This window comes from Paramormyrops kingsleyae, chromosome 4 (genome assembly GCF_048594095.1).
Source record: "Paramormyrops kingsleyae isolate MSU_618 chromosome 4, PKINGS_0.4, whole genome shotgun sequence".
Classification (NCBI taxonomy): domain Eukaryota; kingdom Metazoa; phylum Chordata; class Actinopteri; order Osteoglossiformes; family Mormyridae; genus Paramormyrops; species Paramormyrops kingsleyae.
The window spans coordinates 22,135,608-22,149,641 of record NC_132800.1 but is presented as its reverse complement, the minus strand read 5'-3'; the positions used below and the strand labels follow the sequence as shown (position 1 = coordinate 22,149,641).

At 50.4% G+C, this 14,034-nt stretch overlaps 1 protein-coding gene across 5 annotated transcripts in view; it reads right to left on the bottom strand.

The window, feature by feature from the left end:
• Positions 1–14,034, bottom strand: part of LOC111840222 (partitioning defective 3 homolog) — a 163,369-nt gene that overhangs the window by 100,001 nt on the left and 49,334 nt on the right. For all 5 annotated transcript variants that reach the window (XM_072710866.1, XM_072710867.1, XM_072710870.1 and 2 more), the window contains exon 3: positions 3,773–3,908. In XM_072710866.1, the coding sequence (XP_072566967.1) occupies positions 3,773–3,908 (136 nt within the window). The remainder of the gene's footprint in view (positions 1–3,772; positions 3,909–14,034) is intronic.

Below are 14,034 nucleotides of genomic sequence, written 5' to 3'. Positions count from 1 at the left end.
AGAGGCTGTGGGATGGGGGGGTGGCGGGGGGGGGGACTTTAGAAACAAAGCTGATGACTACATGTGCTCAGCGGTAAGAACACGGAGATGTAAAATGCAAATGCGGACAGGCTCGTGGGGCCCGGCAGATTGAGTCACGCACACAGAGGACAAACAATAGTGGAGGGGTGGGGGTGTCCCAGAGGAGCAGGAGAACAGGAGGAAGTGCACTCCAGGGAGAAAGGGGTCTCCTCTAGGGATACGGTAAAGGAAGCATGTGCTGCGGGAAAAGGGAAGCGACCTCGGGGAGGAAAGGGAAGCGTTTTATTGGCCACGGAAGGTCGTTCAGGTGCACCCCGAGTACGTCAAACACTCCCCCAGGGGGGGGGGGGGGCGCGTGCGCGATAAAGGGTCATTTCGGCGGGGAAGGCCGAGAGTCACGTTCAGCTGCTCCTTGCAGTGGGCACAGCGCACAAAAGCCCAATGAGCCCCCTGCTCCTCCTGGCTGCACCTCCTGGCTGCACCTCCTGGCTGCTCCTCCCACACAGGCATGTACAGGAAGGTACGGCAGGCTTTAGGAGTCCCGGAGCATGAAAAGTACAAAGGACGAGGCTTGTTTACCTTTCGGTGGTTTATATGCGGCAGTATGTGCGGCTCCGCAGGTTCGGATCCTGTGCCCATCAGAAGGTTGCTGGTTCAAATCCCATAGTCACTTTATAACTGGGCACTGGAGCATGGCCCTTAACCCCAACTGCTCCAAGGGGCCGTGGGATAATTTGCCGACTCTGTGCTATCGCTTCGTGCGTCACTTCTCATAGGAGAGCAGGATGGGATATGTGGAGACTGAGACTTGTTATACTTGCTAGTGGTTATACAAGCATTTGGGCCATAGATGCCACGGGGGAAATGGCACCCAGCTGTGGGGGTGTCCGTCTGCGGCGGAGGAGCTCCTGGCTTCACACTGACGCGGCCGGAATCGTGTCCATGTCAGTTCATAATCCCTCTTGGAAGCGGTGACGTGTCGACCCCGCGGCCCAGCACTCTTGCGAAAGATCCGTGGGAGAGTGGTGGTCTGTCAGCTCCCGCTGTCATCTCTGCTGTGGGAGCGTGGGGGTGCAGGGTCAGGCAGCCCCCCCCCCCCTTCCCCCCACATGCAGGCTGGGAAGCGGCAGTAATGCTGCAGCCCCTGGGGGCCCGAGGGCCTGGCGGCTCTTAGCCCTTTTTCTTCATTGAGCAACATATAAACGCTGCAGTCAGCCATGAGGTTTCCATTCACACAGGGAGGAGGCTCACTATGGGAGCGCAGAAGGGAGGGAAAGAGGGCGACGAGCGCTGGTGCGTCATGGGATACCGAGAGCAGATGAAACATTTTACTTAAGTGGGAAATAGGGGGCGTCTGTTTACGCAGAAGCCTCCAGTCAGTGAGGGACACCAGGAGAGAGAGAACGACAGTTTTCACGACCTTTGGTTTGCTCTGCTACTAAAGTGACCGCAAGCAGACCATCGGATGTGACCGACACTACAGTCTGCAGCCAAAACACTCCTGGAGCACTTCGGCCCAGAAAATGGGTTACAAAAACAGAAAAGAGCACTTTGGCCGCGGAATCATATTAAGAGAACGGATGAATGAAGGAACTGATGCACTCGAAATCCACAGCAGGTCCTCCTGCTGTCCTAAGCAGAGGTGCAGCGACAGGACAGGCAGGGCAGGCAATGACCTGGAACCCCGAGCTGGGAGGGGGGCCCCCGAGCTGGGAGGGGGCCCTCGAGGGCGGCCAATTACATAGCACATTGCAATGACAAATCTGCTTTCTTTGGGTATTCAGTTTTACAACGAAAGCGAAAATAAAGATCTTGTGTTTATTAAATTCTCACTTCACAGTAAAAGGTAATAAATTTGACCACGCTGGGGGAGGGGGGAGTTGGAGGGGCCCATGCAGTTGTTTGCATGGGGCCCCCAGAATCCCTAGAATGAACACGGCTGCAAATGTGAACGCACGCATGTCTGAGATTTCACAGGTTCTCTTAGCTAGCCTTTTTTCAAAAGTGACTTTGGCGGTTTGCTGTTATATACAATTAAACAAGTTTGCTGGTGGAATTCTGGGTTATTTCTGCTGCCCAGAGCTGGGAGGGATGCAGTTTTGGGTCTGACTTGCCAGAGGCACCATGCCAGACAGAGCCGTGACAGTTACCAGCGTCTCCCTGCCGACAGGATGTGAGAAGCATCCCGCTTTGTGTTCGGAACATGCCGCCCCGAATGAGGCCAGCCGCCGGGGAAATAAATAGTAAATAATAAATATCCATCCGCGCTCTGCCAGACCGAGGGGCGCCTGGCTGCGTCCCGTCATGACGGCTGGCGTCTGCTGTGAGCGGGACTCACCTCGGTGCCGCGTGCCCGGGACAGGGGCGCAGTAAGGGCGTGGGTACAGATTTAGGGGGCCCAGCACTTTACAGGGGCCCCTGAATATAGTATAATATTCAGTATATTAATAACGTTGGGCCTTTAACGCCAACTGCTCTGACGCCGCTCTTTGGTCCTCGCTTGTATGTTACATTGGATAAAAGTGTGCCACATAAATAAATAGAAAATTCCTGTATATTTCCTGTTGACAGAGGGCCAATTATCTTTCACGAGTTTCGACTTGACATGTCGTCGAGTCGAAACTGGGAAAACGAGGAACAAAAGATAAAACGTTTAAAACGAAAAGGATAAAACTCCCTGCCAAAGTGATTACAGAAAGTCGGGTGGCTGGATGGATGGATGGATGGATGCAAGAGTTGAAACTTAAAATGAGAAGGATCAAACTCCATGCCAAAGTGATTACAGAAAATGGATGGATGGATGGATGACACATCCAGTCACAAAGCCTCAAGTCCTGCCTCAGTAATATGACACTTAAGATATTTATTTCCCTCAGTGCTCCCAGAATGGTCAATTAGCAGGCTAAAATCACAACAACTCAAATGTAAATATGGGAAAATAATACAAATTTTGTTCTGGTGTTTAAATGCCCACTCGCGCCCTGGAGAAGGACCTCTGAAAGACAGAGGGAAGGACAGCTCTCCCCTGGTAACCAACACACCAGTATTTATATCAAACAGCACGCATGACATTAGGGACGATAAGCTTTTTAAAACACCGGCCCCCAGAGTAACTGAAAGCTTTATTATCCCTTATTGCTCCTTAAAAGCCATCGTATGTTTGTTTATTTGAGGAGAGGAGCCTCTAAGATCACAGTGTATCAACACGAGCCTCAGAAAGCTCTCTTTCAGAAATGCATTTCAAGTGAAAGGTGAATGATACCATCATGTCTCATTGGAAAGCTTGCGGTTTCTCTCTTACGCTTTCCCACTGAATTCACCAGGGTAAATATGTGAGTTAATGTTTATGTTATCCTCGCCCCCGCTCTCGTTCTCCATCACTGGCACTGACCACTGATATCCTTACACCTGATGGTGGGTTGGGGTTGGGGGGGTGCACGCCTGCTAGGTCAAACTATGTGGTTCCATTTGCCCGTTGGTTGGTCTCATCTGGGTTTTCTAAATTGGCTGCTTTCAGACGGAATAAGCTTTCTGAAGACGCGGCGCTAAAGGACAGGCTTGGGTGTGCTGGCAGAACAGAGCAGGAGGCTTGGAGGAGCGGCAAATTGCTTAGGTGTACAGCAAACTGGCATAAGGTGATGGCGTGTCTCCAAAATGAGTCATCAGGTTGCTAGGCAACTCAGAGAAACAAGGAAACCACAAGGGAAGCGGCTAGGACAATCAACCGATTAGTCAACGTGACAGGACTTACTTGTTCGGAGGACAGATGAGGTGACCTCTATCTCGCTGGCCGCCTGATAGGGGTCGGGGCTCTGGGTGCCAGTGGAACTAGTGCTGGTCCCATCGCCTCCATGGTGGGGGTCCTGTTCCTCATACACTGCCACCAGCTGGCCAGGAAGAGAAGTACAGAGACATATTTGTTACTGATACACATCTGCAAGGATTCACACATTACCGATACACATCGCTTAATCTGCCATTTTTTCGAGGCAACCCAATCACGCAGGGGGATTACTGACACGAGCTCCTGCTATTGTTCAAACGAGCGCATTAACTCCCAGATCCTGCCGTGCTCTACTCTCCTGCGGCACTACCTGCAATCTGCTGCCGTGACAGACAAGCTACGATCTCAATTTTACATGGACGACCTCAGTCACATCGCCAGAAAATTGGGGGGCGGGGCAGTAATGCCACTGGTACGACGTCCATCCCATCTCAAGGGTCATTCATATGTGTTCAGATTGGGTCTTTCCATCTCACTATTTATTAAGCTGTAAACCAGGTCAGTTAATCTTGCCGCAACCCAAAAGCATTTCACTTGCATTCTAGCAGTCTTGTTCTGCAACAGCATGAACCAGACTCAACTGGACTGAAGAGTAATAGGCGGCCACCAGAAATGCAAGAGTTTACAGACCAGCCCATCCCTTATGCAGTCCGACAGTTTTCTGCAGGGGAGGTCAGCCCTTTGCCTAATGACAGACAGACCGTCTTTTAGAGTCTTTGACCTGGATACGTCTTAAACACATGAATATGGCAGGCGATAAAAGCACAGCTCTAATGCGACTCCAGTGGCAGCACAGTCATGCCCAGCACTGCTACGAGGGCGAGAGTCCCACCGATTGGCTGGGAGTCAATAAAATGCAAAGCACCGGGAAACGATCAGTTTTAAGCTAGAGAGAACTGACAGAGAGGGTCTCCACCATGGCAGTGTGTCGTGACCCCGCCCTGAAACCCAGGTCCCACGACTGCCCAGAGGTCATGACACCAAGAGCTCAAGGTCAAGACTCCATCGCATTATGCAGGATGGTGATGAAGCTGAGAGCCACTCTCCAGCCTTCCGAACACCCCGACCCTCACCTAAACAATTCCAGTTAAACATGCCTAAACCCAGGCATGTCCTAGTGCGGCAGCACTCCAGAAAATGCTCTGGTCGCTGTTTAAATTTCTACACCAGGCTTCCACACCACTGCTCATCATTTCCGGACACGTCAGCCATACAGAAATATAGTGATTTTCTCTCGCTCTCCAGGATCACATTCAGACAGAGCTGCCACACTTAGCCGTGCTTTTTCTGAGTAGTGATGCCACAGAAAGCCTTCACTCATTAATCACTTTTCCTTTGTGTACAGAAAGGAGCTCCTGATAGGGAAGCTGGGTAATAGCAGCCTCACTCAGCTCCTGAGCAATCAGCCTGACATGTTGCAAAATAACATCTTGTCGTGCCAAAATAAGACCGTTGGAAGCAGAATTTCCTTTAATACGAAGCTTATGGGCGTCTAACATCAGAAAATGCTCATCAGGGGTGCTTTAAAAAAAAAAAGATGGATTGCATTAAACTAGCCTTTTCATTGCACCTTCTGATAACAAAATTTTAACTATTCTAGAGAACATACAGCAATTACAGGAAAATTTAAAATAATTCATCAAAAAGATCTATGTTCCATTAAGATCTGGACTGAATTTATGACTATTGAATGGAATAAAACATTTTAAAATTAATAGTATTTAGCAATGTTACTTTTTGGTAAAAGCTTGCTGCTATAAAACAAATGTGACATTGCAGATAACTATATCGTTTGTAAACATTCTGACTGTTTCTACAGCCAACATGTGACTAAGACGGACGGACTCATTATGGAAGGCACCCTGTACCATGAGCTGCAACTCAAAGAATGCCACACCCCCGCAGACATACACGACCCCCCCCACATGCAACGTTTTTGGATAGGACTCCGCTAACCCACAAACACAAGGGGCCGCAAATGCCAGAGCGCGGCTATTTGGGAACAAAAAAAAAAGGAGATAAGAGTCACCTGGCGCACCCGCACCACACACCGTGGAAATGACCGTTTCTGACACCTTCGCACACAGGATCTGCCCCCCCGCTACCCGGGGAAGCATCACAGTGTGACCTCCCCCACCAACCCAAAAAAAAAAAAAAAACGGAATGACGCTTTTTTTTAATATATATTTCATATGCCATGTTTGATCAGATTTATTGTCTTACCCCAGACACTGTGAGCCAGAGCAAAACAGATGTAAGGAAGTCCACATCACCCACAGGTTACAAGTAGAGGACCACCAGAGACCAATCAGATCGTAGAGCCAAACAGTGGGCGGGGCCAGGGGTAACCAGTGTCTGCCGTAATGTCCAGGCGAGATTAACCTGGCCGTCCTTTTGCTTTGGGTGTTTAAACTGCCTATGTTGCTATAAAGGGCAGCATGAGGACCAGTAACTAAGAAACAAAGTGCATTTAAAAATCTACCCCTTTTATTAGAAGGGATTTTGGGGCCGTTTTCATTTTCAAACGCGCCTTATCTCTGCGACGGCAGGCAGGGCTAGTATCGATATCCCTACGAAAAAAATGGGGGGGGGGAGGAAGACGGAGCGTGAAAACGGCAGCTCTGACAGATAGAGAGAGTCCCTCAGTTCATATGCATAAAAGCTATTAAAGTCGCTGATTAAAACCGGTACCCGGGGATGGAGCAGGTGGAGAGTGAAGCGCAGCTTAGCGTTTCCGCCCTGCGGGGGCTCGTCTCGCGGCGATACGAGGCGTGGCACCGGTCAGCGACGCGCTAGCCCCGCGTGAGCGCGCGAGCTCCGCGTGCTAACACCGCTTGAGTGCGCGAACCCCGTGTGCGCGTCACCACCCGCAGCGTACCGGTCAGCGCCGCTGCAAGAGGGCCGGGTCGCCACGAGAACAGAGAATGCGGGCCGATGCCAACGACGCCCCCCCCCTCTGGGGTTTTAATCCCGAGCAGCCTGTGGGGGCGCGGCTATAATAAGCGACGCGAAACAGACTGGAGCCGTTCACGCCGGATAAGGTGCCCAGGTCCCGTTAAATAAGCAGGTGCTGTGCAGGTTAAGCAGAACGGTCAGGGTACAAAGGCTGGGCTCTGTGTGTGGGGGGGTCGCTGTGCAAAACACATCAGACGAATTACTGTTGCAGCTGCGGGGGTCATCATGTTTTTTTTTTTGGATTATTTTTATCCACTGTACTAGATTTAGCAGCTGGAACATTATTATTATATTAATTATTATTATTATTATTATTATTATTATTATTATTATATCTACCATGAATGCTTATTCAGTACTGGTTGGCAGGAGCCTGAATGTATTCCAGGGAGCACAGGGACAAGGTAGGGGACACAAGCCCAAAAAGAACATTAATAATTATGATAATAAAATAATTGTTATTACTTTTATTATTACTGCTATTGATGGTTCAGTACCACACCGATTCAGACTCTTCCAGATTGGGTTGAAGGGCCCTTCCCCTTCGGGACATACCCCAATTATCACCAGTCCAGGGACGTCTAAGGTCCAGTAGTCCGGCAGCTTCCCCTGATGCACGGTGCCCCCGCTGCAGTCCCACGCGAGCGGCAGCGATGCACGCGCTTCCCGTCCATAGTCGCCTGCGCGAGAGCTCAGCGCCTTCGGCGGTCGTTCCCCTGGGAGCCCTCTGTCACTGCGCTGTGGCGCAGTTTATCGTAAACGCGTTCCTGCATTATTTATTCACTTACAAACAGCGAATAATATCGACCCACGCATTGCAGTACCAGCTTGCGATATTTACAGAAGCAATTTTACTTACTGGTGCCCTAGAGGGAGGTTTATCTGCCACCCAGGCTCAGAAATGATGACCCTTTAGTGATAATTACGTACAGTTCATTAGGCACTACGCCTCCTACTGTCTGGGTGCAACCATATCCAGACCTGGCATGGGAGTTTTGCTTACACAAAAAATGTTCTGAGGGCAGAATGAAAAATTATTGGTTCAGAGTGATAACCAATCAGATTGTAGCAGAGGTGGGTCCAAGCAACTAGAGGAGGTGGGACCAACTAATCAGATGTCTTGGTCCCGCCTTCTCTAGTTGCTTGGACCCACCTCTGCTACAATCTGATTGGTTATCACTCTGAGCCAATAATTTTTCATAAAAACTCCCATGAGTGCCAAAAAGCACTGGAGAACCACACAGTAACAGTGCCACTCGGATACACAACGGCAGGCATGGTGAAAAGCTAAACATGTACCTACTCCTCACTTCATTCATTTTTCCTCCAAAAGAAAGAAAGAAAACTCACAAAATTCCCAGACACACAAAATACACAAAGACTGCAGCATACACCATGCTGTCTGATGTGCGGTACCCCACTGCCGGACTGAGCAATACTTGTACGGATTCTGGGGAAGCGCGTCGAGGGCGGGGGGTCATTTTAGCAACTGCTAAAATGAGAGGTCTGTGTTGGAGAAACACCGACAAGGCAGCAACACAGACCTGACTAACCCTAACCCTGCTTGATGTAGCACACACACCGCAAAGCTCAAACAAGGCACCACTGCCACATGTCCGGTGCCGTGTTATCTGGGGAAAAAGCTGCCAGTTCTTTAAAATATCTGAGCCGAACAGACTGAAAACGAGGCTATTCATCAGCCTCAGGACCAGGGCGTGGTCGACCTCACGTTCACGTGACGTTACCGGCTCTCCTCTGGCTAGGCCAGACTCAGATTCAGGCTTTCTGCTGTTACCAGGTACATTTTGACTGCATGTATTTTTTTGGGAGTGTTTGGACTGCACTACACACAGCCTTGCGGGACCGGCTGTAAAGTACAAGCTTGAAGTCGTCGGCCTCCATGTTAGACGGGAGACATGCTGTCACAAGATACATTGACAACTGACCCCTCCATCCAAACACATTTTACAAGCTTATTAGCACCAGGAAGGACAGGGCACCTCTTTCCACTGTGCCACAACCTCTCCTCAACAATAAGGAGGTCTATGCTGTCTGCGGTCCTCCTCTGCTCTTTCCTGGCAGAGCCTACCCTCTATTGCAAATCCTGTCCTAACAGCGCCCCCTAGTGGTCATCTTTACCCCCACCCACCCACCCGCAGAAAAACCTGGAGTCTGAGAGAAGCATTTTTAGAACAAGTGAGATTCCACCCTGTGAGCTTCCACGGGCAAGGAGACTGTAATCTGGTGTGAAACATCACCGGCCCGGAGATTAATTCAACGTCATTAAATTAATCGTCACGAATCATTCCAAAATGTGAAGAATGGTGAATGGCTCAAAATTAAGTAACCACTGAGAAATCATGAAATAAAACAGCCGGGGTGACAAACAGATGCATGCCTGAGACATTACCTCTACAGTACAGCACAGGAAGACTTTTATCGTCAGGATTCGGGCTGTTGTCAGTCCGCGTGGGAAAGACCCAGACCATCCATTTTCACCAAATCCAAAATTATAGATTTTGGGTTTATCTGCCCCAAATGGGCAGATAAAACAGAATTATCTTGGTGGATTATGATGGAAATGCTAATTTCGCTATGCATGCTAAATGTTACTGTCCAAAAAGTATATTATTATAACATATAAGGTTTTGCTGCTGCCCCAGCGGAACAAAGGAATGAACTCTTCCAACAAAAATAACCGTCACATCTGTGGCTTTTTATTACTAGTCCTATGAATTGGCTGCAGGAATAGTTTGTCCTCCTCTGGTCTCAGTGGAAATTCCCGATTTTCCGAGTAGCCGGAGGTGTTTACGAGCATTGACTTTGTGGACTCTCTGAAACCAAAGCAGTGCAGTAGAACAGCAAAGTGCCAAAATTGGACCTCTAGTGGATCTTTGTAGGTGTTCCCTCGACGACGCACATTGGGGCTATGAGGGGACGGAATGTGACATTCTGAAAGTCAGATAAACAGCGAGTCAATCCAGCGGGCAGGTAATGTATGTGTGCAGGTCATGGCGTTCATCATGGACATGCTAATTTTTCTGGGCGAGTGTGTCTGTGGTATTACTGTCCACCAAAATTTCAGATCAGAAATTAAACATCAATCCTTAATTCAGTGCATTCGAGTCATTTTCATATGATGCGATTCTCCCATAACAACTGTACAAGGGTACCGACGGCAGCCAATCACGTCGCTGAGATGCACCTTGGACACTCCACACCCAGAGAAATGCAGGAGCGGTGCTGCTCTGCAAACCAGCTGAGCACTTAATTAGGCTCGGCAGAGCTGTTGATTATGCGGCTTCCACAATGCAAATCAGGTTAAGGCAAACGTGCGGTTTGAGGACTCGCGGACGATTTTCCAATCCTGTCGTGCCGCATTCCTGTCATAACGAACTGAGGGAAACGCCCAAAAATCCAAAGGCGACAGCCACAAACGGTTCAATTTCTAATTTTTGGTCAGGACTGTCAATTACTAATTACACCAGCGTTTCTCAAACCAGTCCTCAGGGACCCCCCCCCCACCCAGTCTCCTGAGAGCTGGGAGGGAGCAATAACATGGAGCAGTCCCCAGGGACCAGTTTGAGAAACACTGACTTACACCAATTCCAGAAAACATGTATCAAGTGAGGAATTATGAGAAAACAGAGTGAAACTGGACCGTTGACTATTTGTTGATGACGAGAGGTAAGCTGAAGCTGAAGCTAGTCGTGTCTAGCATCCTTTCCTCTCGCCCATGACAATTCAGCCACCATCCAGGACACAGCATCTGAGGAGGACCGTCTCAGTGAGCCAGAAGTGGCCATTATTCTCCTCACAGTCACCGTGCTCCACTGGTTCCCATCGTGGCAGAGTAATCCCAACGGGCCAGAAACCAGCCCAGTACCGGCGCAGCCCTTGTCCATGAGGCCCCAGAGCATGTCAGCAGCCCCGCCCAGCCTGCACCGAGCGTGCTACACGATCCTGCCGCTCTGACCCAGACCGTGAAATGGAAAAGGTTTATTTCGAGGAGTTTATTTCAGGGTGAGGTGGGTCAGGCTCCTAGGGTCACACGCCAAACTCCTGAACTTAAAAAAACAAAAAAAAAAAAAAAAAAAAAACTTTCTGACAAACCACACAAAGGCCAACAAAAACACAGAAAACCAGCGCCTGCAGACGTCAGGTGACCAGAAACCACACGCAAACCTGGAGGACAAAACTCGTGCTCACAATGGGACAAACTCTTTATTTGTGCATTAGATTAATAACAACACTGTCTGTAGTGCAGGCCAGTCTGTGGACAACTGAGCTTCTAATCTCAGCATCAAAAGTAATAAAAAAAGAAGAATGTGAAATCAGAACTGCACTCTACATCTCCCCCGCGCTCAGTACTGCGTCGACATTTTAGACCTTTGCAAAAGCAACCTTATTCATTTTTATTACCGTAAGGCAGGAAAGATCTCAATACCCGACCTGGGGCCAAACTGCGGTCGGCAGTTAACACCAGAGCACCACGGTGACTGCGGGGGGGCCGTGTGTCCGCAGTGCAAGCCAGAGGTCACAGGGCCGCCAGAACACACTCCGGAGGATATGCGGACGGCTCTAACAGGACACCTTCAGGTCCAAGCCGGGAACATTCGACAGATCTCAGACATGGCAGAACCGACAGGGCCAAAGTGCTCAAGGTCTGCTGCCCTCGTAAAACCAGCTACCAAAACAAGGTAGCTGGTGTAGGACCAGGCCCACGAAAGCATGCTGGTGTTTATTACACTTTCTCCCTTTTTTTTTGCCAGCTCTCAGACGGGTAAACAGATACTGTTTACCTAACCCTCCTGACCGGCGAGGAAATGTAAAAACCATGTGAGCGCCTCAGAACGCCATCCCGTCTCGGATACAAAGCCCTGGTCACAATATTCAAGGAGGTGGGAAAGGATGGGGGGGGGGGGGCATAAAGATTTATACAATGTACACAAAACAGGGCTGGGTTAAAAAAATGTACATATCCTGTCTTTGTGCATTGCCATGGGCTGGCATCCCGTCCAGGGTGTACCCCTTCCTCATACCCCATGGACAGAGTCCAAAACCCCCACCCCCACACCCCTTACTGGGGTAAACACCTGGAAGATGGATGAATGAATGGATGGATCTGGTCTTTGTCATCCAGACCGGGAAATGGGCCCTTATTCCTGATTAAGTTGAACATTAATATAGAAATTAATAGAGAGACAAATTACTGCTCTCCTTAGGTGAACCAAGCGGAGCTGCTGTGCACCACGGTGTACGTGGAGGGTGGAAAAGCGTCACATCCCCTCTTCCCGTTTCACCGGATAACAAAGCGCTAGGAAGCGCTGTTGATTATAGACCCAGAGAACAAACACATACAACCCTGCCGTTTCGTCCAAGGAGCACCACAGCTTAGCAAGGCCAAACCCTCTGAAACCCACTTACACACAAAACCCTAAACCTTCATCTAACAAACAGCACATACATGTAGAGAGAGCTGTATGCAGACACACCTCACCAGTAACTATCCACCAAACTACTCCAACTTCTCAAACCTTAAATACTAGTGAGAATTCGAATGCTCACAGCACGTGTTCACCGAGAGAACGCCCCCCCCCCCCCCCCCACTGTTTCGAGAGTAAGGGTTGCAAGGCCAAACTCACAAAGCAATCAGACGGAGTGAAAGGGAACGTGAGGCGGCGGAGAGCCAGAACGCAGAAGATAAATGTCAGCTCAGCGAGATGAATATCAGACTGTTATTTTACCATGTAGGCAGACATCTTCACACATAAGACACTCTGATACGAACACGCCTTATGTACAAGTTTACACACACACACACACACACAGTATTTCTGCATCCATTCTTCCCTCCTCATTCTATCTAATGCTTAATCTTTTAATTGCGGCCTCCTCGACCGACTTTTGAAACATCTCCTTTCCATGAACACAGTGCACTTCGCACGGCACCCCTGCGGTTTCCTGCAGCGTCTTACCGCCCCCCCCCCCCCATTCTGATCCGGGGGCCCCACCCGTCACACGCCACCGCTCTCTCCCGCCACTCAGGGGCAGCGGGCCGTAGGCCAATAGGCCCCAGGCAGGGAGGAGAGCAGGAAGAGCCGGGCCTTTAGATGGATTTAGCAGCTGGGCTCTGGACCCACAGACAATGGGATGGAGGAAGAGATCCCTGTACCTCCAGCAGGGAGCTGGGCACAGCCCCCCCCCCCAGCGGATGCACTAAGGACCCACATGGTACAGTGACTGTTGCCAGGCATGTGGAAGGATGTTTCTCCTTCCCCATGTTTTTCAACTTCTGTTCTTTAATCACTGACCCCCCCCCCTTTCCCCCGCAGAAGGCCCCCATGCCCTTCGCCATCCACTGAGAGCCCTATCCAGGCACCACGACCTCACCTGGTGATCCAGACACATCTGGAAATTTATTAATTAGTTCAACGCGAAAGCAAAAAGGAAAACAGAGGCTATTTTTCCCCTGAGATACACATATGACACCTCCAGGGCTGGGGATTTGATTCCTGCCCCCCCCCCCCCCATGGCCCGCATGGGTTTCTTCCAGCCAATCCAGTTTCCTCCCACAGTCCAGTGAATCAGGGCCTCCAATTTGCTTAGAGTGTGCAACGGCGTGTGCAAGTGTGCCTGCGATGGACCGGCGTGCCTTGCAGAACATCTCCTTCCCGTGGGAGCGGCTGCAATATCCCTGCGGGCCTTCGCCGCACCGGCAGTCGCGGGCAGATGAGTAAATCGCAGGCTGCGTGTGGCAGCAGTTTTTAGCCGGTATCCAGGAAGACGCTGCAAACACGACTCGTGACAGTAAATGGTGGTGATCACAAGGTGCATCCGTGCAAACGTGCAGAAAAGCGGGTGGGAAAGGCGGATCGGCGACCGCAAAGCCCAAAGGGATGTGGCGGCACGTGGCGGAGCGCCCCCTGCTGGGCCGCTCCTGCCGTCGCAGTGCTTCTTGTCACAAGCCTACTCCCGCAAAAAAAAGACGCTCAAAACTCCCTCCGCCCGAAGGCTTTAGCAAGATTTAACAAAAGGCCCGAAAGACCTTGAAATGATCGGGACGCCGACAGAGGCACGTACGGCGGGGGTGGAGGCCGCCGGGGCAGCGGGGGGGGGGCGCTGGGATCCATAAGCGACGCCCGACGAGCAGCCTGGCTTCCTCCCACGCCCGGCCGACTTTGCGATCCCACTGTGACAACAACTGAGACTTCGAGTCCTCGAGAAAGCCAGCGACGGCGGTTTCCAAGCAACCCCCGGCGGCCGCACGTCGT